A 23,060-nucleotide genomic window follows, 5' to 3' on the forward strand; every position below is an offset into this window, starting at 1 on the left:
TGGTGAACACTGTGTTCTACTGGTGAACACTGTGTTCTACTGGTGAACACTGTGTTCTACTGGTGAATATCGTGTTATCCTGGTGAACACTGTGTTCTACTGGTTAACACTATTTTCTACTGGTTAATATTGTGTTATCCTGGTGAACACTGTTCTACTTGTTAATACTGTGTTCTACTGGTTAATTCTTTGTTCCACCGGTTAACACTGTGTATGTGGTTTCCAGGGAACATCTTTCTCTAGGGGGGATCTCTTGGTGGATCCGCTGCTTCATCATAAACTGCATCCTCTTCCTCCTCCTCTTCTTCCTCACCACCCCCGCAATAATTATCTCCACCATGGACAAGTTCAACGTTACGAAACCAGTCGAGTACCTCAACGTAAGCGCCCCTCTAGCTGTCTAGCCCCTCGCCCTATAACCCCAGCCCTATAGCCCCTCGCCCTATAACCCTAGCCCTATAACCCTAGCCCTATAACCTAGCCCTACAACTTAGCCCTATAACCCTAGCCCTATAGCCCCTCGCCCTATAACCTTAGCCCTATAACCCCAGCCCTACAACCTAGCCTTATAACCCTAGCCCTATAACCCTAGCCCTATAACCCCAGCCCTATAACCCCAGCCCTATAACCCTAGCCCTATAACCCTAGCTCTATAACCTAGCCCTATAACTTAGCCCTATAACCCTAGCCCTACAACCCGAGACCTATAGCCCTAGAACTATAACCTAGACCTATTGCCATAGCCCTATAACTCTAGACCAATGACCTTTAGCCATATTGCCCTATAACCCTTGACCTATAGCATAGCCCTAGCCATATAACCCTAGACCTATAACCCTGGCCCTATAACCCTAGCCCTATGACCCCTAGGCCATATAGCCCTATGAACCTAGACCTATGACCTTTAGCCATATTTCCCTATAACCCTAGACCTATAGCATAGCCCTAGCCAGATACGCCTAAACCTACTCCTATAACCCCTATATTCATGTTATTATAATATTATTGGATGTGATGACAGTATTATTGTCATGTTATTATCATGATATCCATGTTATCATATTGTTGGATGTTCCAACAGTATAGTGCCGTGTTATTCTCATGTTCTTCACGTGGTTCCGTTCCAGAACCCCATCGTGACCCAGTTCTTCCCCACCCTGCTCCTCTGGGCGTTCTCCGCCCTGCTCCCCACCATCGTCTACTACTCCGCCTTCTTCGAAGCCCATTGGACCAGGTACGGGCCAATCCGCTGCCAGACAGCCAGCCAGCAGGGGGCGGGTGACCCCAGAGTGACCCTGTGCTTCCTCCCTCAGGTCGGGGGAGAACAGAACCACCATGCACAAGTGTTACACCTTCCTCATCTTCATGGTCCTTCTGCTGCCCTCCCTAGGGCTCAGCAGGTAGGGGTTCTTGTCTCCTCTCTCCTCCTCTCCTCTCCTCTCTCCTCCTCTCCTCTCCTCTCCTCTCCTCCTCTCCTCCTCTCCTCTCTCCTCCTCCCTTCTCTCCCTCTCTCCTCCCCTCCTCCCCTCCTCCCTTCTCTTCCTCTCTCCTCCTCTCCTCCCTTCTCTTCCTCTCTCCTCCTCTCCTCTCTCCCTCTCTCCTCCTCTCCTCTCCTCCCTTCTCTTCCTCTCTCCTCTCTCCTCCTCTCCTCTCCTCCCTTCTCTTCCTCTCTCCTCCTCTCCTCTCTCCCTCTCTCCTCCTCTCCTCTCTCCCCTATTTTCCTCTCTCCTCCTCTTCTCTCCTCCCTTCTCTCCACTCTCCTCCTCTTTGTTATGTGTGAGGAGCATTGTGTGTGTTCTCTCTCCTCACCGTGTGTGTGTTTCTGTGTGTGTGTGTGGTGTATGTGTGTTCTCTCTCCTCACCATGTGTCTCGTTCTCCTCAGCCTGGATGTGTTTTTCCGCTGGCTGTTTGATAGGAAGTTCCTGGCCGATGCCACCGTCAGGTTTGAGTAAGTTCTGGAAACTCTTCACCTCAGACCATCATAACCAGACCCCCCCTGCTGGGTCAGGATGACCCGTACCTGACGGTGACGTGTGTGTGTCGGGGTGTTGTGTCAAGTGTGTATAGATGTGTTGCCTGAGGTGTGACACGTGTGTTGCCTAACGCTTGACTTGTGTGTAGGTGTGTTGCCTGACATGTGACGTGTGTGTAGGGGTTGTTGAATGACGTGTGTGTTGCCTGACATGTGACGTGTGTGTAGGGGTGTTGCCTGGCATGTGACGTGTGTGTTGCCTAACGCTTGACTTGTGTGTTGGTATGTTGCCTGACGTGGGACGTGTGTGTGTGACGTGACGTGTGTGTCGCCTGACGTGTGACACGTGTGTAACGTGTGTGGCCTAACGTGTGTCGTGTGTGTAGGTGTGTGTTCCTGCCTGACAACGGGGCGTTCTTCGTGAACTACGTGATTGCGTCAGCGTTCATTGGTAACGCCATGGACCTGCTGCGCATACCGGGCCTCCTGATGTACATGATCCGCCTTCTGATGGCCCGCTCGGCCGCCGACCGCCGCAACGTCAAGAGAGTAGGGGGCTCTCTCTCTCTCTCTCTCTCTCTCTCTCTCTCTCTCTCTCTCTCTCTCTCTCTCTCTCTCTCTCTCTCTCTCTCTCTCTCTCTCTCTCTCTCTCTCTCTCTCTCTCTCTCTCTCTCTCTCTCTCTCTCTCTCTCTCTCTCTCTCTCTCTCTCTCTACGTCTCTTTCTTTCTCTCCCTCTTTCTCTCTCTACGTCTCTCTCTCTCTCTTTCTCCGCCTCTCTCTCTTCCGCTGTCTCTCTACAACTTCTTTCTTTCTTTCTTTCTTTCTCTCCCTCTCTCTTTCTACGTCTCTCTCTCTCTCTCTCTTTCTCCGCCTCTCTCAATTCTGCTGTCTCTCTACTACTTCTCTATGTCTCTCTCTAACTCTCTCTCTGACCACCTCTCTATGACTCTCTCCCCAGCACCAGGCCTATGAGTTTCAGTTTGGGGCAGCGTACGCCTGGATGATGAACGTCTTCACCGTGGTGATGGCCTACAGCATCACCTGCCCCATCATAGTCCCCTTCGGTAAGAGAGTACCTGTTACAGCACATATAACATGACATATAACATGACATATATAGTAGCGAGAAGTAGTGAATATATAATACAGCAGCACTACAGTATAATACAGCAGTACTGCAGCATAATACAGCAGTGCGGCGCCATTATACTGCAGTATAATACAGCAGTACTACGGTAAACATGATACTGCATTAAAATTCAGTAGTACTACAGCGGTACTATAGTATAACACAGCAGTACCACAGTATAATCCAGTATACTACAGCAGTACTGCGTCCCTCAGGTCTCATGTACATGCTGCTGAAGCATCTGGTGGACCGCTACAACATGTACTACGCCTACCTGCCCTCCAAGCTGGACAAGAAGATCCACTCCAGCGCCGTCACCCAGGTGGTGGCCGCGCCCATCCTCTGCCTCTTCTGGCTGCTCTTCTTCTCCACCGTCCGCACAGGTAGGTCCTACAGGTGTACAGGTAGGTCCTACAGGTGTACAGGTAGGTCCTACAGGTGTACAGGTAGGTCCTACAGGTGTAGAGGTAGGTCATACAGGTGTAGAGGTAGGTCCTACAGGTGTAGAGGTAGGTCCTCCAGGTGTAGAGGTAGGTCCTACAGGTGTAGAGGTAGGTCCTCCAGGTGTAGAGGTAGGTCCTTCAGGTCTAGAGGTAGGTCCTACAGGTGTAGAGGTAGGTCCTACAGGTGTAGAGGTAGGTCCTCCAGGTGTAGAGGTAGGTCCTCCAGGTGTAGAGGTAGGTCCTACAGGTGTAGAGGTAGGTCCTACAGGTGTAGAGGTAGGTCCTACAGGTGTAGAGGTAGGTCATCCAGGTGTAGAGGTAGGTCCTACAGGTGTAGAGGTAGGTCCTCCAGGTGTAGAGGTAGGTCCTTCAGGTCTAGAGGTAGGTCCTACAGGTGTAGAGGTAGGTCCTACAGGTGTAGAGGTAGGTCCTCCAGGTGTAGAGGTAGGTCCTCCAGGTGTAGAGGTAGGTCCTACAGGTGTAGAGGTAGGTCATACAGGTGTAGAGGTAGGTCCTACAGGTGTAGAGGTAGGTCCTACAAGTGTAGAGGTAGGTCCTACAAGTGTAGAGGTAGGTCCTCCAGGTCTAGAGGTAGGTCCTAGAGGTAGGTCCTCCAGGTCTAGAGGTAGGTCCTACAGGTCTAGAGGTAGGTCCTACAGGTGTATAGGTAGGGCCCCCAGGTCTAGAGGTAGGTCATACAGGTGTAGAGGTAGGTCCTCCAGGTGTAGAGGTAGGTCCTACAGGTGTAGAGGTAGGTCCTCCAGGTCCAGAGGTAGGTCCTCCAGGTGTAGAGGTAGGTCCTACAGGTCTAGAGGTAGGTCCTACAGGTCTAGAGGTAGGTCCTACAGGTGTAGAGGTAGGTCCTACAGGTCTAGAGGTAGGTCATACAGGTGTAGAGGTAGGTCCTCCAGGTCTAGAGGTAGGTCCTACAGGTGTAGAGGTAGGTCATACAGGTGTAGAGGTAGGTCCTACAGGTCTAGAGGTAGGTCCTACAGGTGTAGAGGTAGGTCCTACAGGTGTAGAGGTAGGTCCTACAGGTGTAGAGGTAGGTTCTACAGGTGTAGAGGTAGGTCATACAGGTGTAGAGGTAGGTCCTACAGGTCTAGAGGTAGGTCCTACAGGTGTAGAGGTAGGTCCTACAGGTGTAGAGGTAGGTCCTACAGGTCTAGAGGTAGGTCCTACAGGTGTAGAGGTAGGTCCTACAGGTGTAGAGGTATGTAATACAGGTGTAGAGGTAGGTCCTCCAGGTCTAGAGGTAGGTCCTCCAGGTCTAGAGGTAGGCCCAGTGCCCTAGGTCTTGAGGTAGGTCCCCCCAGGGCTCCAGGTGCCTGGGTTTAGCGGTAGGCCCCGGGCCCTGGGTTTAGAGGAAGGGGTCAGGGATTGAAGCAAAGGGTACGGGTTCTCAGTCACCCGACACGATGTGATGCTGGTTCTGAACTGCTGTATCGCCTAGGTTACACGCTAAGCTGCCGCTAACCTCTGCAGGTTTCGTGACGCCCACCTCCATGTTCACCCTGGTGGTCCTGATCGTCACCATCGTGGTCTGTCTGTCCCACGTCTGCTTCGGGCACTTCAAGTACCTCAGTGCCCACAACTACAAGGTAGCCCTCTTACCGCTGCCGCACACACCGGCCTCCGTCAGTCAATGAATGAGTACAGGGGTCTGACTCTGCCTCTCCCCCCCCCCCCCCACCACCACCACCTCAGATCGACACGAAGGAGAGTGAAGTGGACGTGGTGGAGAACGGCCGTCCAGCGAGACCCACCTCGTCTCCATCCAGTAAAGCTCAGGTGAGGAACGGCGAATCAGGAAGGACAGGTCTCACCTGGTTGGCCTGGTGTCTCACCTGGTCTCACCTGGTTGGCCCGGTGTCACCTGGTCTAGCAAGTCTCACCTGGTCTTAGTCCTTCAAGACCTGGTCCTTGGGAATTATTTAGAAGGGTTTCTAAAAGGTTGTCTGTTCCACAAGTTGAGCTTAAACCCCTGGACGTGTGTGTGTGCGTGTGTGTGTGTGCGTGTCTGTGTGCGTGTGCAGCAGCAGATGTACATCGCCCACGTGCTGCAGGAGGAGGGAGGCGTGGGAGCAGCCGAGGAGGACCGCAGCTCCTCCCAGGATGAGGAGCTGATGAACGGGGGGAACATCAACGAGGCCGACTTCCTGTCCGGGGAGGACAGCCTCATCGCCAACGAGGTCCGCCAATAGCAGCAGCCACTGAGGACGAGGGGGCGGGGCCACCGGGGGAGAGAGAGAGAGGGGGGGAGAGAGAGAGAGAGAGAGAGAGAGAGAAGGGGGGTAGTGAGAGAGGGGATGTGAAGCTCACTCTCTCATCTGATCTCTACATGACCTCCTCCGCGCTCCGTCTCCGTATCACAAACATTATATAGACACTACAGCACTGGTACACACACACACACTTTTACACACACACACACACACACCAAACACATACTTTCACACACACACACACACACACACACACTCTCTTCACACACTCTTACACACACACACAGAAACGCACACACACACTTTTACCCGAATACACCTTTACAAATCACAGACACACACTGTACATACATACACGCACTCTTTTACTTACTGACACACGCACACACTATGCTACTTGCCACAAACACACTCTGTTACAGTCTCTCTCCAGTGCCCCACAGAACACACCCCTCTTCGGAAGCATTGTAACTCATTAGCATGATAGGCCCCTCCCCCTCAACGCTGTACATAACCACGAGCCAGAGATTGTTTTGTTTGTTTTGCCCGGGGGTCGGAGGTCAGGGGTCAGGCTTGTTGCTTCATGCGTTGCCAGGTAAACCGAGGTCAGAACTTGTGATCCTAGAAGAGACTAAAACAAGCCCCTCCTCCTCCAGACACTTGGCCCTCCCACATCTCCCAGAAGGCATTGCATCCCGATTTGCTTCTTGGTCTCAAAAAGCCCCGCCCACACGCTTCCTGCTGAAGTCACTGTGGTTCAGTGGCCGGTCAACCGGCTCCTCTCTGAGAGAGAGAAAGAGAGAAAGAGAGAAAGAGAGAGAGTGAGAGAGAGAGATAGAGGGAAGGGAGAGCGAGAGAGATACCTCTTTGATCCAACTGGAGATGCTGTCCTGTGATTGGAGGAGCCCAGCCAATCCCATGTGTCTCTGTCCTGTGAAGGATCAACATGTCATATCGTTCACATTGACCTGTTAGAGCTAAGACCCGTCGTTAGATGAACCATAAACTACACAGGGAATAGGTTCATTTATAAAAGGCTCACAACCTCTGAGAATCCTTAATCCTTAATCCTTAATCCACTCACTTCAGGCAACAACCGATGTCTGAAACACCCCAGACCTCCATTTGGGAAACAGCTGGGAGGTGAGGCTAGCACGTTCCCACTGGAAGAATGTGACTACAGGACCTGGTCATGGCGGCCTTCATTCATTCACCCGGCGGCCATCTTGGTTCAAAGTGCTCTGGTACTCCTCTGTGAATGAGACCCACAGGGTTTTAGTTCCCCTAGTAGAATCAGAACACCTCTGGTTTCACCTTGTTTGCACTCTTATTGTTGAAAATGCTTACTCGAGTATAGAAAAGCCTTTTTTAGAAGGGCTATGTTCCACTTGTCCTCCCCTATAACTGCAGAGCAGAGAGCAGAACTCTGTTGGCGGGAATGCTAAGAGCTGGGGCCTACCCTCTCCCCAAACTAGTCTTTAACACCTTGATCCACTTCTACACAAGATCCATCTTCACCCAAAGGTTTAGGAATCCAGAAGTTTGATCCTCTGGAGGTTTAGAGGTGAACCTCCAGATGTTTAGAGAACAACCTCTGGATGTTAAGAGGTGGAGCTCCAGATGTTTAGAGGTGAACCTCCAGATTTTTAGAGAACAACCTCTGGATGTTAAGAGGTGGAGCTCCAGGTGTTCAGAGGTGAACCACCAGATGTTCAGAGGTGAACCTCCAGATGTTTAGAGGTGAACCTCCAGATGTTTAGACGTGAACCACCAGATGTTCAGAGGTGGACCTCCAGTTGTTTAGAGGTGGACCTCCAGATGTTCAGAGGTGAACCTCCAGATGTTTAGAGGTGAACCTCCAGATGTTTAGAGGTGAACCACCAGATGTTTAGAGGTGAACCACCAGATGTTTAGAGGTGAACCTCCAGATGTTCTAGAGGTGAACCTCCAGATGCTCTAGAGATGAACCTCCAGAAGTTTAGAGGTGAACTTCCAGATGTTTAAAGGTGAACTTCCAGATGGTGGAACCCTTAATGTTTTGAGGAGAAACGCTGAGTCTTAGAGAACCAATGACCTAGCTCGGCCCATCAGCGGCGATGTCAGAGTGTTATCAAAGTAATGATGAGGTCGGTCATGGATGGGGGAGTGGTGTTGTTGGGCGGGTTTATGTAAATGAGCGGGGTGGGTTGTGAGCTGATCTCGGGTTTGCCGTGGTAACTGCGTTGCTTAGTTTGAGCCCTTTCTTGGCTTCTCCTGCTGTAGTTACCATGGTAACACTTTCTCCTCCTGAATGACTTGGCTACTGACGTAGTGGGGATGGGAGCCCGGGTGGGGTTATGTAAATTAGTTACTTACACTGAACAATGCAGAGGAGATGCTAAATGTGAACGGCTGGTTTTTCAGATCATTGCAATAAAAACGCTTCTAGCAACTCATTCTCTTAGAGCAGCCGCCCCAGTCAGTCTCAGGTGTGTTTACATCACTTTGTTCTCAAGTCCGTCTGTAGCGTTTTGTCTTACGTGTGGCTGTTTGATACGGAGCTAGACTATGAAAGCTGTAGCCACGCCCCCCACCACGGTCCAATACGTGTAACAAAGTGAAACTACGTTGGGGAGCGCTGGGGAACAGCTTCTGAGAAGCCTCCCTCCCGCAGAGCGTGGCTACACGCTGGAGGATGGAGCGCTCCTGTGTCAAACCTTTTCTATTCCGCGTCGTCTGAAGCCGCCTTGGCACACCGGTGCTGGTCTGGACCGGTCTAGTCTAGTCGCTGGGTGGTTGGTTAGAGGGTGTGGTCCGACTACTGGGCGGGCGGTACTATATATATTGGTGGGTTGCCCCCTGGAGGCGTAACGCGGTACTGCGTGAAGGGGCGTGGACATATTTTGTAAAGCTATGTTGAACAGTGTTTGATACCGAACATGTGTTGATGAAATGTTGATAGCTGTTGTAACATGTAATATACTGACCGGTTTCTCTTAGTCCTTTTTTTTATTGTCGCTTAAGATATTTAATTTATGAACAGAATGTGAACTTAAAGATGAATTAGTGTGAAACATAATGGGATAGGGAACTATTGGCTTAAAGCTTGGGGTTGGATGTAAATAAAACACCATGTATATACAGCCATCAGACTGCACTGTTGCTCATACTAACATGTCCTAGAGATGTAGTCCATGTCTCCAACACTGGGGGCGCTGTGTATGAATATAGCGCCACCATAACCCTTTTGGCTTTCTACTCCACAGTCTGAGACTAACCCTTACCGTGACCCCTGACCTTAACCCTGATCCCAACCCTGACCCTACCCTGATCCCTGACCCTAAACCCTGACTCGAACCCTGAACCATGACCAAAACCCTGACCCCTGACCCCTGACACCGACCCTGAACCCTGACCTAAATCTACATCCTGTTCATTATTGACTCGATCCTTTAGGGAGCACAGCGACACATCATCAACGTTTTCTTGATCAATAAAGTTGGCGCTCATCCTTCAAAATGTTATTGAGTGTTTTGTTGGATCACAACTCAATGATGTAAATCTGTAATGATATTATATTAATATTAGATTACTATATGAGAAATCTATTCTCAACTAGATCATATCACTGTATAGCTATAACTACATAATATATTTACCTTTACCTATATACACCTTATTCTACATCATGTATAAACCTTATTCTATAATATCACTACTCTGTTAACCTTATTCTATAATACATAATGTATAAACCTTATTCTATCATTTATATATAAACCTTATTCTATATTATAATTAATGTATACATCTTATTCTATAATATAACTTATGTATAAACCTTATTCTATAATATAACTTATGTATAAACCTTATTCTATGATTCATAATGTATTCAACTTATTTTATATTGGTACTACATAACATAAAAACCTAGTTCCAGGATATAACTACATAACGTATAAACCTTATTCTATTAAATAACTAACTATTGAACGTGTAAACACTCTATAATAGGAACATCAATATTTAAAGCATGACGGGCAAATGTGATTCACAGAATCGAGGCAGAAAAGTGATGTTTTTTACAAATTTTAATGTTTGAAATGTTCCTCGTAAGAGGCAGCAGACCTGGCCGGTTGCCATGGCGGGTTCTCCCAGCTCCCCTTCCCTTTAACACTGAAGCAGAGAGTGTTGTTCACCACAACGGCAGCGCGGGAACACCATCCAAAACCCAGACCCCAGAAGAGTGTGCCTGCTTCTACAGACAACAGACCAGATGTTCCGGTCCAGACCTTCTGGTGTCCAGACCTTCTGGTCCAGGGGACGGGGTGTCCTGGAGAGACGAGGGCGGACCGATGCCGTCGGGTGGGTGGTGTCGATCACACGGAGGTCCCGTCGTTGGAATGGCCGGCTTGCTCCTAAACAACGAGACGATAACGGGGGTTGATGGGAGGTCAGGGAGCAGACGCCTCAACCCACAGCTCCTTCTACATGCCATTAAAGGTGACGTAGTATACCCTCTTCTGACAACACAAGTGGGCGTGTCCAGCTAGATGTATGACGGATAGATGAGCAACGTTTGCTACAGTCCACTGGGTAGACACCGGTTGGTAGACTGATCTATCCAGCACACATCTAGGTGGACACATACCAGTTGTGATGCCAGAAGAGGCGATTTCCAAAACGGCTTGGTATACCTTTAAGGAACTCTCTCACTGCACGACTCTTACAACCCGCCGGACCTGAAGCTCCATCCTAAACTACACCCACTCCATCACCTCCCCATCCCCACCACTGTGTTTCTGATAGAGGCCATGTACTGAGAGGCCCACCTCAGTGAGGAGCTGCTCCACGGGTGTCTGGGAGGAGATCTGCTCCAGCTCTTGCGTTGCCTCCTCTTCCTGCTTCTCCTCCTCTTGTTCCTTCTCCTCCACCTCCTCCTGCTTCTCCACCTCCTGCACCTCCAACTCCTCCTGCTTCTCCACCTCCTTCACCTCCACCTCCTCCTGCTCCTCCTACAACAACACCACACCAGAATTAACAAGATGCTCCAAAACACAGGATAGACTAGTGTTAGACAGGGGTTAGACTGAGACTGGTGTTAGAATGAGACTAGTGTTAGACTGGTGTTAGAATGAGACTAGTGTTGGACCTTAGACTAGTGTTAGACTGGTGTTAGACTGAGACTAGTGTTAGACTAGTGTTAGACTGGTGTTAGACTGAGACTAGTGTTAGACTGGGGGTTAAACTGAGACTGGTGTTAGATTAGTGTTAGACTGGTGTTAGGCTGAGACTAGTGTTAGACTGGGGGTTAAACTGAGACTGGTGTTGGATTGAGACTAGTGTTAGACTGGGGGTTAAACTGAGACTGGTGTTAGAATGAGACTAGTGTTGGACTGAGACTAGTATTAGACTGGTGTTAAACTGAGACTAGTGTTAGACTAGTGTTAGACTGGTGTTAGGCTGAGACTAGTGTTAGACTGGTGTTAGACTGAGACTGGTGTTAGATTGAGACTAGTGTTAGACTGGGGGTTAAACTGAGACTGGTGTTAGAATGAGACTAGTGTTGGACTGAGACTAGTATTAGACTGGTGTTAAACTGAGACTAGTGTTAGACTAGTGTTAGACTGGTGTTAGGCTGAGACTAGTGTTAGACTGGTGTTAGACTGAGACTAGTGTTAGACTGGTGTTAGACTGATACTAGTGTTAGACTGAGACTGGTGTTAGTCTGAGACTAGTGTTAGAATGGAGTAGGCAGTAGAAGCGAGCTAGCTGAGGGTTAGCAGGGAGCTAGCTGCTAGCTGAGGGTTAGCATGGAGCTGGCCAAGGGTTAGTAGGGGGCTAGTTGAGGGTTAGCAGGGAGCTAGCTGAGGGTTAGCAGGGAGCTAGCTGAGGGTTAGCAGGGAGCTAGCTGAGGGTTAGCAGGCAGATGTCTGGGAACGAGCAAGATCATACCGTAGTGAGCTCCTCTGTCTGGACTTCTGTCTGGGCGATCTCAAGCTGTCTATCAGACTCAGACGGGAACGACTGGAGCTGCAACATACACCAAAGTTAGCCTTCTCCTCACCTCCCCTTCCTGATATGCATCTCCGTCTGCTCCTCACTTCCTCCCAATTATAAAGACCTCATCCTGTTCCCGTTCATCACCTGCTTCTGCTCCTCAACTCCAATTCCTCTACCTTACTGAACATTAAGAGTCCCCCAGCCACCTCTCCTAACTCCTCCACATTAAGAGTACCCTAGCCACCTCCTCCAACTCCTCCACAGTAAGAGTACCCTAGCCACCTCCTCCAATTCCTCCACATTAAGAGTACCTCGGCCACCTTCTGGGTGGAGGTCTCGGTGATGTAAGACGACTCCAGCTGCTTCTCCAACTGGGCCTCCAGCAACATCAGCTGTTCCCTGAGCTGACAGGCAGACAAGAGTAAGGACAGACAGACTTGGGTAATGACAGAGAGACACACAGACATACAGACTGAAACATAAGTGTTGTCATAAGTGACATGTGTTAGAAAGGGACAGACAGGTTCTCTGGTACCTGTTTATTTTCGCTTCCAGAGTTGACCAACTCCAGAGATTCTTCCAGAGCCGTGACCCTGTCCAGATTCTGAAGACATGACACACTCATGAACCATTGTCTCCTATTGGCTACCAGGTTACCATAAATACCACCAGGTTGTAGCCATAGTGAACCGTATGTCGGCATAGTGACCAGTAGGTGACCATAGTAACCAGTAAGTAACCACAGAGACCCGGAGCAGCCGTACTACCTCCTGCCGTTGCTGGTCTGCCAGGGCCAGGCGATGCGTCCAGATCCTCTCCTGTTCTTCTGCTCTGCTCTGCACACTCAGCAGCTCCCCCTCCTGGAGGAAAACCACATCACAGCCTCAGAACACCAGCCGAGCACCGCCGCTGCATGGAGCTCCACGTGCATCAGCCTCTCACATAGTCAGGGTAAGGGTTTTAAAGATGGAGGCTGTTATCAGGGAGAAGGGGAGAGGGGGAGTGCCTCACCGCTTGGGCCACAACGTTGCGGTTCATCTCGCACTCCTTTTCCTTCTCCTGCAGTTTGGTTAGAACATCCTGGAGATCCAGAACATGGATTAGAGTGGTGTGTTTACTCTGTTGAACCACTGGTGCATTGACAGGTGGTGTACGTATGGATGCTTTGTGTGTGTGTGTGTGTGTGTGTGTGTGTGTGTGTGTGTGTGTGTGTGTGTGTGTGTGTGTGTGTGTGTGTGTGTGTGTGTGTGTGTGTGTGTGTGTGTGTGTGTACCTGAGATGTTTTTGTGTCTTGTTGAGTTTCCAGAGCTTTCTGTGTGATCAGCTCCAACCAATTACCCTGAAAAACGAGAATGGCAACCGGTCCAACACACAGATAAACATTAACACTTAATCATACAACAGGTAAAATGTTGTATGCTCTATACCTCCTTTATCTCTGATCCTACCCTATCAAAAGACCGCTACCAGAATAAAGACTAACAGACTGGTTCTGAGGCTGTGGTGCCAGACTACAGGCTAACAGACATGAAAGGTGAGACATGCTGGTGTCCAGACCTACCTGCTGCAGTTCTACAGAAACTTCTGGAAACAGAACGTGAAGACACTTCTGGACCTCAGTCTGCAGATGGGAGGCAGAGTCCTCTGCTACCAACTTAACGAACATAAGACACACATGTAGATCAGATACAAAGAACACATGTAGAAGACACACATAGAACAGACATGTCGAACACATGTAGAACAGACATGTAGAACACACACATAGAACACACATGTAGAATACAAGTGTTTACAACTTTGTTGTATACAGGGAATGGGTTAACCTAGCGTTTGATATCACTTTGTACTTGGTTCTAGGAACATCCTTACTGTACCGACAGCGATTTATGGTTTCACCTTCTTCTGACAAATGTACTTATTCTAAATCACTTTGGATTAAAGCGTCTGCCAAATGCCCTCAATATAAATGTAAAAGTGTTTCCCCTCACTCATCTCTTAGATGTGCTTTACTGCGCCACACTCAGGTGTTAATGGTAGAAGTGCTGTCGGACTAAGTGAATGGTGTTGCGTTGTTGCAGAGCTACAGACCAGAGCTTGCTGGGCCTCGGTCAGTCTCTGGAGGTTCTTGGTCTCTGCGGCCGACAGAGCCTCCACGGCCGTCCTGTTCTGCTCCTCCAGCTCCTAAGAGGGGACCACAGTACTCAGTATAACCAGTATAACTAGTACTCCCAATAGACCTGTTGCATCAGCACCAGCTCCCAGTATGACCAGTAGTAAGCACCCGGTAAAGGCAGTACTCCCAGTTTAACCGGTATAACTAGTACTCATAATACCACCAGAATAATCAAGACTAGTTCCCAGTTTAACCAGTACTCACAATATAACCAGTATAATCAGTACTGCCAGTATATCTTGTACTCCCAGTATAAACAGTAGTCCCAGTATAACAAATTATCCTAGTATAACCAGTAATATAAAAGTTTAACCAGTGCTCCGAGTAAAACCAGTACTCTCTGTATAACCAGTTCTCCCATTATAACAAATACAACCAATAATCCAAATGTAACCAATACAACCAGACCTCCCAGTAAACCCAGGATAACCTATACCTAGTACTCTCATAAGAACAAGAATAACCAGTAAAACCAGTACAACCAGTATAACCAACATACTACTCCAATAACCGGTACTCCCAGTATAACCAGTATGACCTATACTCTCAGTATACCCAGTACTCCTAGTAAAACCAGTGCTCACATTGTTTTTGTGTTTTGTCTGCACCAGGTCTTCTCTCGTGGCCACTAGTTCCTCCTCCAGAGCCAGCATCTGAGAGTCCTTCTCCAGGCTACCGCAAGGATATCAACCATACATCAATATATACTATATATAGGAAATAGATCATACATACTATATAAAAAATATGTACCATAACATACATCATTACAAGATAATGCAGAGGATTCTACTTTAATATGAACTGTGAATCATGTTCTCACCTTTCAAAAGGCTGCTCTGATTCGGTCTCACTCCCTGAATCCTGCAAGACATCAGCATCATCACCATCCCATAATAACAACTAGAACAATGATGATTGTTTTTGGATGTGGAGATTTACTTGGACTTTGCTTCTCAGAGTCTCCATCTCCTCCTTCAGCTTGTCGAGGTCCGTTTCCAACGTTACCACTCGCCTCTCTCTCTCCTCTAGAACGGCCTCCATCTCCGTCATCTGGAATATAGTACTGGAGCGTCAGTACATTGGTACCACTGTACTACACCATTAGTACTACAATATCATAGAGAGTACCTTAGTACTGCTCCATCAGTACTACGGTACCACAGACAGTACCAAAGTACTGCTACATTAATACTACCGTAATGTGTGTGTGTGTGTGTGTGTGTGTGTGTGTGTGTGTGTGTGTGTGTGTGTGTGTGTGTGTGTGTGTGTGTGTGTGTGTGTGTGTGTGTGTGTGTGTGTGTGTATAGTGTGCGCGTGTGTGTATGCGTGTGTGTGTGTGTGTGTGTGTGTGTCTCTTACCCTTGTGTCTTCCTGTGTTTGGGAATCTGTTGTCTTTTCTTCAGACTTCATACTGGAAAATAACAATGAAAACAACCCTGGTTAGTGCTGTAAAGCTATAGTTGACTTATTAGTATTGTCTAGTGTTAGATTGCTCGAGCTAGCATGAGTTAATCTCAGAAAAGTGTTGTTTTAGCATGTTTCATTAAAGGGGACTTATTATGGAAACACTTTTCCTGGGATTTGGGGTGTTTTTTTGGGTCTCTGTTCTTTGGGGCACATAGCTTTTGGCTGTGATATTAGATATAATATTATATAAATTCCCATACATAATATTATTATATTATATTATATTATATAGATATAGAGCTCCAGGAGTCCGCGAACGGCATCAATCCCTTCTCCTCCATGCTGTGGTTCAGTCTGACGGCTCATTGGTCAATGGGCAGCAGCTCATTTGCATTAAAGCTACAGAACCCAGAAACAGCGCATTCTGAAGGGACTGAAACAGAGGGGATTTGCGGTAGGTGAGATCTTTTTTCCTAAAAGCTATTTCCAGCAAACACCTTCAAAAACATGTTTTCTGGAACTCAAATACTATGTTTGCTTGTTGTGAAAACGCCATAATATGTCTCCTTTAAATGTACACTAGTGTAAGCTAGTGTTAGCTTGTTTTAGCTAGGGTTGGTAATTTGTGCGCTAGCTTCAGCCAGTGTTAGTAGGGAACACGGGAGGGCGTACCCATTTGAGGTGCTGGTCTCCAGGCTCTTCTTCAGATTCTGCACCTCCTCCTCCAGGGAGGTCACCTGCTGCTCCTTCTCCTGCAGACTGACAAACCAACAGACCAGAGGTTAGACGTTGGAGGTTATCGCTTAGAAGATAACAGGTGTTAAATGTAAGGGTTGAGAGGTCAGATGTTTAGGGCTCAGATGCTTAGAGGTCGGTGTTTAGAGGTCAGGTTTTATTAGAGGTACGATTTTGAGAGGTTAGGGGTATAGAGGTTAGACCTTGATAGGTTTGATATTGAGAGGTTAGAGGTTAGATGTGTGGAGGTTAATGTTTAGAGGTTAGATGTTTGGAGGTTAAGGTTTAGAGGTTACAGGTTAGAAGTCAGATGTTGGACAGGATCCTACCGAGTATTCAGCTCCTCCATCTTGGATGAGTCATCAACCTGTTGAGGGGGAAGATAATGAGATCACTGTTACATGTGACTATGACATCCCCCACCCACCCTGAGGTCATGTCCTGAGCGTGGTCATACCTGTGGTGGTGGGCAGGCCTTGAGAACCTGCAGCTCCTCCTGAGCAGAACCCAAGGAACCACGGAGCTCTGGGAACACAAACCAGGTAGCCATTAGCATGCTAACATTACACAAACACAGCTAGCGCTTAGCACAATGTCATGCTAACATGCTAGCACTTAGCGCTTAGCACAATGTCATGCTAACATGCTACCACTTAGCACTATGTCATGCTAACATGCTAGCACTTAGGGTTCATAAGCTCATTGGCTTGAGGTCTTGTGGGCGGAGCTTGACTGACCGGCAATCGTGACCTCATGCTGCTGGGCCTGAGTCAGGCGCTCCTGCAGGCTGGCAATGACATCGCTGCACCTCCTCAGCTCCTCCTGCATCTCCTCCTGTCGCTGCTGATGGCCACGCTCCTTCGCCACATGGGTAAGCTGTTCCATGGGCGGAGAAGAGAGGGAGAGGGAGAGACAGAGGGAAAAGAGGAAAGAGAGAGGGGGGAGAGAGAGGGAAGAGAGAGGATATAGAGGATACAGAGGTGAGAGAGAGAGAGAGAGTAGAGGGAGTAGAGAGAGAAAGGAGCGGGGAGGAGACAGAGAGGAGACCGAAGGAAAAGGAGAAAGAAGGGAAAGTTGAGTTAAATGACTTTAGACAATAAAGTCAAAACACTATAATTAAGAATATAAAAAATAATACTAACGATATATGATGCATCCCATGTTATTTTTAGTATATATATGTATGTATACTGTATATATATATATAGATAGCACTAGATATATCATCTTGTAGACCCAGAACAGGAGCCGACCTGGTTCTGGGCCAGCTGCTGCTCCACAGAGGACAGCTTGTTCTCCAGACCCCTCCGACGCTCCTCACTGCCCTGCAGGGCTTCGTTCCTCCTGCTCAGCTCCGTCACCTCCCTGGCCCCGCGCAGCACCTCCTGCCGCAGACGGGCCAGCTCAGCATTCTGCCTGAGGGACGCGACACAACCAGAACCTTTAAGAACCTTCCAGAACCATTCAGGAACCAGAGGGGTCAGAACCATGTGGAACCAGAGACGCCTGCCACAACCAGAACCACACAGAACCATGGGTAACCACAGAGGCCTGGCAGAACTGATGGATAATAAGAACCATAGAGCGCATACTGAGAGACAGATAGACAGGTGGTCAGACAGACAGACAGGTTGTCAGACAGACATATGGTCAGGCAGACAGGCAGGCGGTCAGACAGACCGTAAGGGGGTCTGACAGACGGTCAGACAGACGGGTGGTCTGACAGACAGATAGACAGGCGGTCAGACAGACATATGCTCAGACAGACAGGCAGGCGGTCAGACAGACCGTCAGGCGGTCAGACAGACCGTCAGACAGACGGGTGGTCAGACAGACAGGCAGGCAGGCGGTCAGACAGACCTGCTCTCTGCCTGGCTGGTGGCCTGGTTCAAGGCGTCCCGGAGGATGGAGTTCTCCTGGGTCAGTCTGGTGAGCTGGCCGCTTGGTCCGTTCTCCAGTTGCTCCTGGAGAGTAGACAACTGTAGTCCACATAGTACACAGTACACACTAGTACCAGTATACAGTTCTAAACATACGTAGTACACACAGTAAACACTAGTTCCAGTATACAGTTATACACATATGTACTCCACACAGTACATACTAGTGCCAGTACATAGTAATACACATCAGTAGTACAGACTAGTACCAGTACACAGTATTACATGCCTATAGTACACACAGTACCCACTAAGACCAGTATACAGTAATACACACCGATAACACTAACCAGTTAGCTGTATAGCCAGATTAATTCATACTACCACACTACTGAACTTGTAAAACTTTAAGTGCCTCATTCTTGGCAGATAGTTAACAGAACAACTTAGCCAAAGTTATTTCAACTCCCTACAAACACGTCTACCATGAAAGCACCACAGGTATGACCTCACTGCAGTGGTTCTGACCTTGAGCTGGAGTTGCTGGGTCAGAGTGGCTTGGGCGTGGTCACTGGCCAAGAGCTCCGCCCTCAGACCCGCCTCCAGGGCCTGCATCTTGGTTCGCTCAGCGCCGACTTCCTGTGGGACAGGAAGATGATGAGCTAGACATATATCCAAGGCTAGACATGATTGCTAACCATAGCCCCACAGGATGAAAATGATGAGCTAGCCGTAACCCCCCAGGTTAGAAAATGATCAGAGCTATAGAGTGATAGCTCTGCCACTCCCTTGATGCACCAGGATAACAATATGATATAGCATTTAGCTCGATTCAACCACATGCATGCTCTTCCCTGTACAGTCAAGACTTCGCTGCACTGTCAGCTCTTCACTCACTGTCAACCCTTCACTGAACTGTTGGTTCTTCACGTCGGCTCTTCACTGCACTGTCTGCCCTTCCCTGCGAAGCTGGCTCTTCGCTACATTGTGACCTCTTCACTGCAGTCGGCTCTTCACTGCCAGCTCTTCCCTGCCGGCCCATCGCTGTCGGGTCTTTGCTACAATGTCGGCTCTTCGCTGCAGTCGGCGCTTCCCTGTCGGCCATTCGCTGCACTATCGGCACCTCACTGTTGGCGCTTCACTGAACTGTTAACTCTTCACTGCTCACTGTTTCAGCTCAATGGAGTCAGGGTGTAGCGGTTGTACCTTTGTCAGGTCTCGGAGGCGGGTCTTAGTGATAGTAGCGTCTTTCTTCTCGTTGTTCAGCTGCTTCTCCTTCTCCTCCAGCTTCTTCTTCAGGGCAGCAACAACATCTGTTTCTCCAGAAGTCTGAGGACTCTGTAACCGAGGACGAGGCTTAGGCTGGGTTGAGGTTAGGGGGTTAGCTTGTTTGGGTTTAGGGGGTTGTTTAGATTAGTTAGGTGTATGTGTTGTGGTTAGGTCGTGTGTTGGGGTTAGGTGGGTGTGTTGGGTAGAGGTTGGGTTAGGGTCAGTGCCAGTGTTGCCGGTTTATTCCTATGGAGTTGAACGTTGTAGCCCAGCCAGGTTTTGGCTCAACCCTTTGGACGCTGACCTATTGCCACATGTCGGATCAGACTACAGCTCTGTTTTGACAGAATCCAAATTAAAATTTTCAATCGTTCAGGCATGGACAAACAACCGACTCTCTCTAGGGTTCTACGTGGATTCTGGCTCCATGCTTCTTGGGAGCATGGAGGACCTCTTCAGAGACCCACCTTCTGTTGCAGGGCCTGGATCAGTTTCTGGACCTCCTTCTGGCTCAGCGTCGCTTCAGTGACAGAGGACATCAAAGTTTTGTAGGGCAGTGGGCCGGCCGGGTCTGTCTCTGCAACACAAACACCATCATCACATTAAAAGAATACTGACTCTTTGTCAACTAACCAACAGAGCTAATCGTCTTCATCTGCTTCCATTGATTTCAGCTAACTCGGTCAAATGCTAACTCAGCCGAATGCTAACTTCATTGAACGCACTGGACTGATCAGTAGGGTGCTTCTTGTATTTCAATAAATCAACCATAGGGTCATTACAAACATGTCATAACATGAGGATGGATGCTTAAATTGGGGCTAGCTACGTATGCAGCAGCAAATGCCAATACTACCAACCAGGTTCAGCCTTGGCCTTCTTCTTCTTTGTGGGCGTGTCCATCTTTGGCTCCTCCCCCGTGGCAGAGGCAGGATCGCTAGGTGCAGGGGCAGGATCGCTGGGTACAGAGCCCATGGAAAGGGTCTCCGTTGCGACCACTACAACCTCAGAAGCAACAACAACGGTTTCCTTAGCAAGCGTTTCAGCTGCCGAAACTGGCTCCAACTTCCCAGATTTCTTCTTCTTCCTTTTCTCCTTCGGAGAGGCAGCGGGGGGAGGGGCTTCAACAGAGGTAGTGGGCGGAGCTTCTACTGAGGTAGGGGGAGGGGCCTCAGGGGCGATGGGAGCCTCCTCAACCAGTTCTGGGACCACAGGCAAGCCGGGTCCAGCAGCAGGCGGGGAGGCTGCAGGCTCAGAGGCGGGTTCTGGGTCTGACTCGGGCTCGCTGGTCGAGGCCACGGCGGGCTCTAGGGCGTCCGGTTCCGGGACCTCTCTCCTCTTGGTTTTCCTCTTGTCCACCGGCTTCTCCTTCTTCCTGCGGTCGGACCGCTGGGGCTGGGTTCTGTTGTTCTGCCGCCGCTGCTGGTCCAGAGCGTCCTCGTAGGACGTCTCCCTCATGGACACCAGTGACACCAGAGCCATGCCCACGGCCGACACCACCATGAACCCGCCGAAAACCAGCAGGGCCAGGGTCTGGGGGTCCCACGCGTCCATACTGGGATGACTGGGAGACTGGGAGTACTGGGGTACTGGGGGTCCTGGGAGTACTGGGAGTACTCGGGGTGCTGGGATTATTGGGGGTACTGGGGGTACTGGGAGTACTCAGAGACCTGGGGGACTGGAAACAAACACAAAACACAGTCAAAGACCACATACACACACACAAGCACACATCACAACAAACACACACACACACACACACACACACACACACACACACACACACACACACACACACACACACACACACACACACACACACACACACACACACACACACACACACACACACACACACACACACACACACACACACATTCCCTGCCCAGGGACCACAGATGCAAATGAGCTATTCAGCTAACTCTGGTATTGAACCTGTTCTGTACATGGTCCCTGTCAACTAAACCAAAAAACTAAAAACTAAACACACACACAAGCATACACACGCAGACACACACAGACACACACAACATCTAATAAAAAACAGACTAAAGATAGAGATAGAACATAAAGTTGTGAATTCTAGAAGTGAGCTGCCCCTGTAGTTTGCAGCAGGATATGAGAATTGTTAAGTATGATTATAATATACTTAATGACATGGTTTCCTTAACATATGACATCGTACTTGAGTGATAAAGGCAGCGTCGATTTATTCGAGTGTTCTTTTTAAAAAATAATGTGTAAGTGTGAGAACATAAACCAACAGAGTTGAAAAGTCAGAAGAGAACAGTTTGTCCTCAGGTGAAAGCAAACAGTGGTCCACAGAGAGGACCCAAAGAGATAGACCTCAAAGGCAGTACAATCACTAGGATCTCATCAGAAGACTGAATACCGTATTTCAACTGACGTGGATTATCAATATTTATAGACCGAAAGTCAAACAAAAAGCTAATATTGCGTGTTATGGACGTCAAGTATACTGCTGTTCAAAACTCAAACAATAGCAGGACAAGACTGGCCTGTAGACCTCCTCATCAAACGGATCTCCCTGTTATAGACTGGAGCAGCCCCAAGCTATCACTGCTCCCACTCAACATGGTCTACATGTAAACCCTCTTGTAGACCCTCACAATGCAGGTCTGAATCTCGACCCATGGGGCTGAGAAGCTGAAGAGTCGACGTGTCTTAGCGGACAATTAACCCTTTCAGCCCCTCCTGCCTGAACTGACTGTAGATACCTGCATTGAGATTCTAGCCGACTCTGCAGTAATGTTATCCAATAGTAACCTGATTTTTCGCTCTTTGAAGCAGATTATGATCTGAAAGAGATTCTGGTGAATGTGCTCACATGTTCTAAATCTATAGCCAGCTATCTAACGCACAGATAAGGCATACGGCGGCTTCTTTGTAAATATTTAGATAAAGACAGTAATTAGGTCAGTAAGTAGAAGGTCTGATTGTTGTATTTTAGCCTACTGGACACCAGATGATGTGGTTTATTGGAAACAGAGATTCTGTTTATCAAGTTAGTTATTTGTTAGGCCTATTAGGTTATTTCAGCTTAAATTGCATAACTTCGGATTCAATTGCATAACTGTCTAATGCAGCCCATGCTTATAAAAAGTCACAATTGATTATTGATCATGCTACGGTCAATGTTTAATCACTGAAATAAAAGAAACGCACAAGAATTGGAACCCGAAAACTATAAAGAAGAACAGTTATAATATCCGAGTATGGTTAAAATAGTTACTAGACCGATTCGTTTTTAATAATATATTTATTAACTGTTATCTAATACGCTTTTACACTTATTTGCGATATTTTGAAGGAGGTTGTATTGAGAAATGCCACTGGCATGAAGGTATAGTGATGACGACTTGCAGTCAAAATCGGAGTTCTAAAGGCAAACTATAAAGAGAGTCTGATGAAAAAAGTATGTTTCTTACCTGAGCTGTTGAGATGAAGGAAAGTTTACAGAAAAGCCGCAGTTTGTGGAGTCGTGGCACTTTCCCTGGTCAGAGAGAAGAGGCGGGATATCGGCCGATCATTGGGCAGCGTGTCTGTCACTCAGGGAAAAATAAACCAACCACGTCATCCTAACGATGCAGCTGCAGAGCAGACAGAAGCCTCATACAGATGATCGTGCAGACAAGCTGGTTCGAGGGCAAGCATGGATGTCTTGATACGTTTCATTCATTGTTTACGTTTTTTAATCATCACCCAAACAACTTTATATCATACGAGTTTCAGACGGAAAACAAAGAGCTGACAATCACAACATGAGTCAGGGTTGATTTGGTAAACATTGGTTTTATTTACATAGCAGCACTC

At 48.3% G+C, this 23,060-nt stretch overlaps 2 protein-coding genes across 8 annotated transcripts in view; one reads left to right on the plus strand and one right to left on the minus strand.

Moving 5' to 3' along the window:
• LOC130379694 (CSC1-like protein 2) overlaps positions 1-9,297 on the plus strand; it is a 26,334-nt gene extending 17,037 nt beyond the window's left edge. For 4 of the 5 annotated variants that reach the window (XM_056586687.1, XM_056586690.1, XM_056586691.1 and 1 more), the window contains 11 exons: positions 227-380; positions 1,128-1,234; positions 1,314-1,400; positions 1,884-1,949; positions 2,360-2,522; positions 2,933-3,038; positions 3,319-3,486; positions 5,032-5,147; positions 5,254-5,337; positions 5,583-5,738; positions 6,861-9,297. In XM_056586687.1, coding sequence (XP_056442662.1) covers positions 227-380; positions 1,128-1,234; positions 1,314-1,400; positions 1,884-1,949; positions 2,360-2,522; positions 2,933-3,038; positions 3,319-3,486; positions 5,032-5,147; positions 5,254-5,337; positions 5,583-5,738; positions 6,861-6,878 — 1,225 coding nt within the window. In that variant the 3' untranslated portion in view covers positions 6,879-9,297. The remainder of the gene's footprint in view (positions 1-226; positions 381-1,127; positions 1,235-1,313; positions 1,401-1,883; positions 1,950-2,359; positions 2,523-2,932; positions 3,039-3,318; positions 3,487-5,031; positions 5,148-5,253; positions 5,338-5,582; positions 5,739-6,860) is intronic. The other variant, XM_056586688.1, reaches the window with a different exon arrangement.
• A 514-nt stretch (positions 9,298-9,811) lies between these two features.
• On the minus strand, positions 9,812-22,762 carry rrbp1b (ribosome binding protein 1b). 3 transcript variants are annotated; one of them, XM_056586693.1, is made up of 25 exons: positions 22,676-22,762; positions 20,087-20,904; positions 19,694-19,803; positions 19,164-19,295; positions 18,486-18,596; positions 17,938-18,056; positions 17,331-17,493; positions 16,815-16,953; positions 16,540-16,602; positions 16,407-16,446; positions 16,015-16,101; positions 15,295-15,346; positions 14,875-14,985; positions 14,756-14,796; positions 14,517-14,604; positions 13,848-13,940; positions 13,318-13,410; positions 13,030-13,095; positions 12,768-12,836; positions 12,524-12,616; positions 12,292-12,360; positions 12,068-12,160; positions 11,709-11,786; positions 10,586-10,768; positions 9,812-10,171 (listed from the first exon to the last, which is right to left on the minus strand). In XM_056586693.1, exons 2-25 carry the CDS (start codon positions 20,778-20,780, stop codon positions 10,133-10,135), a joined length of 2,826 nt encoding a protein of 941 aa, XP_056442668.1. In that variant the 5' UTR covers positions 20,781-20,904; positions 22,676-22,762; the 3' UTR covers positions 9,812-10,132. The 3 variants fall into 3 exon arrangements, with proteins under 3 accessions (XP_056442668.1, XP_056442667.1, XP_056442669.1); XM_056586692.1 differs by having other exon boundaries at positions 16,407-16,444; positions 16,535-16,602; XM_056586694.1 differs by having other exon boundaries at positions 9,813-10,171; positions 16,407-16,444; positions 16,535-16,602; positions 17,938-18,041.
• Between the last annotated feature and the right edge of the window lie 298 nt (positions 22,763-23,060).

Source organism: Gadus chalcogrammus, chromosome 3, assembly GCF_026213295.1.
Source record: "Gadus chalcogrammus isolate NIFS_2021 chromosome 3, NIFS_Gcha_1.0, whole genome shotgun sequence".
In the NCBI taxonomy this organism is placed as follows: Eukaryota; Metazoa; Chordata; class Actinopteri; order Gadiformes; family Gadidae; genus Gadus; species Gadus chalcogrammus.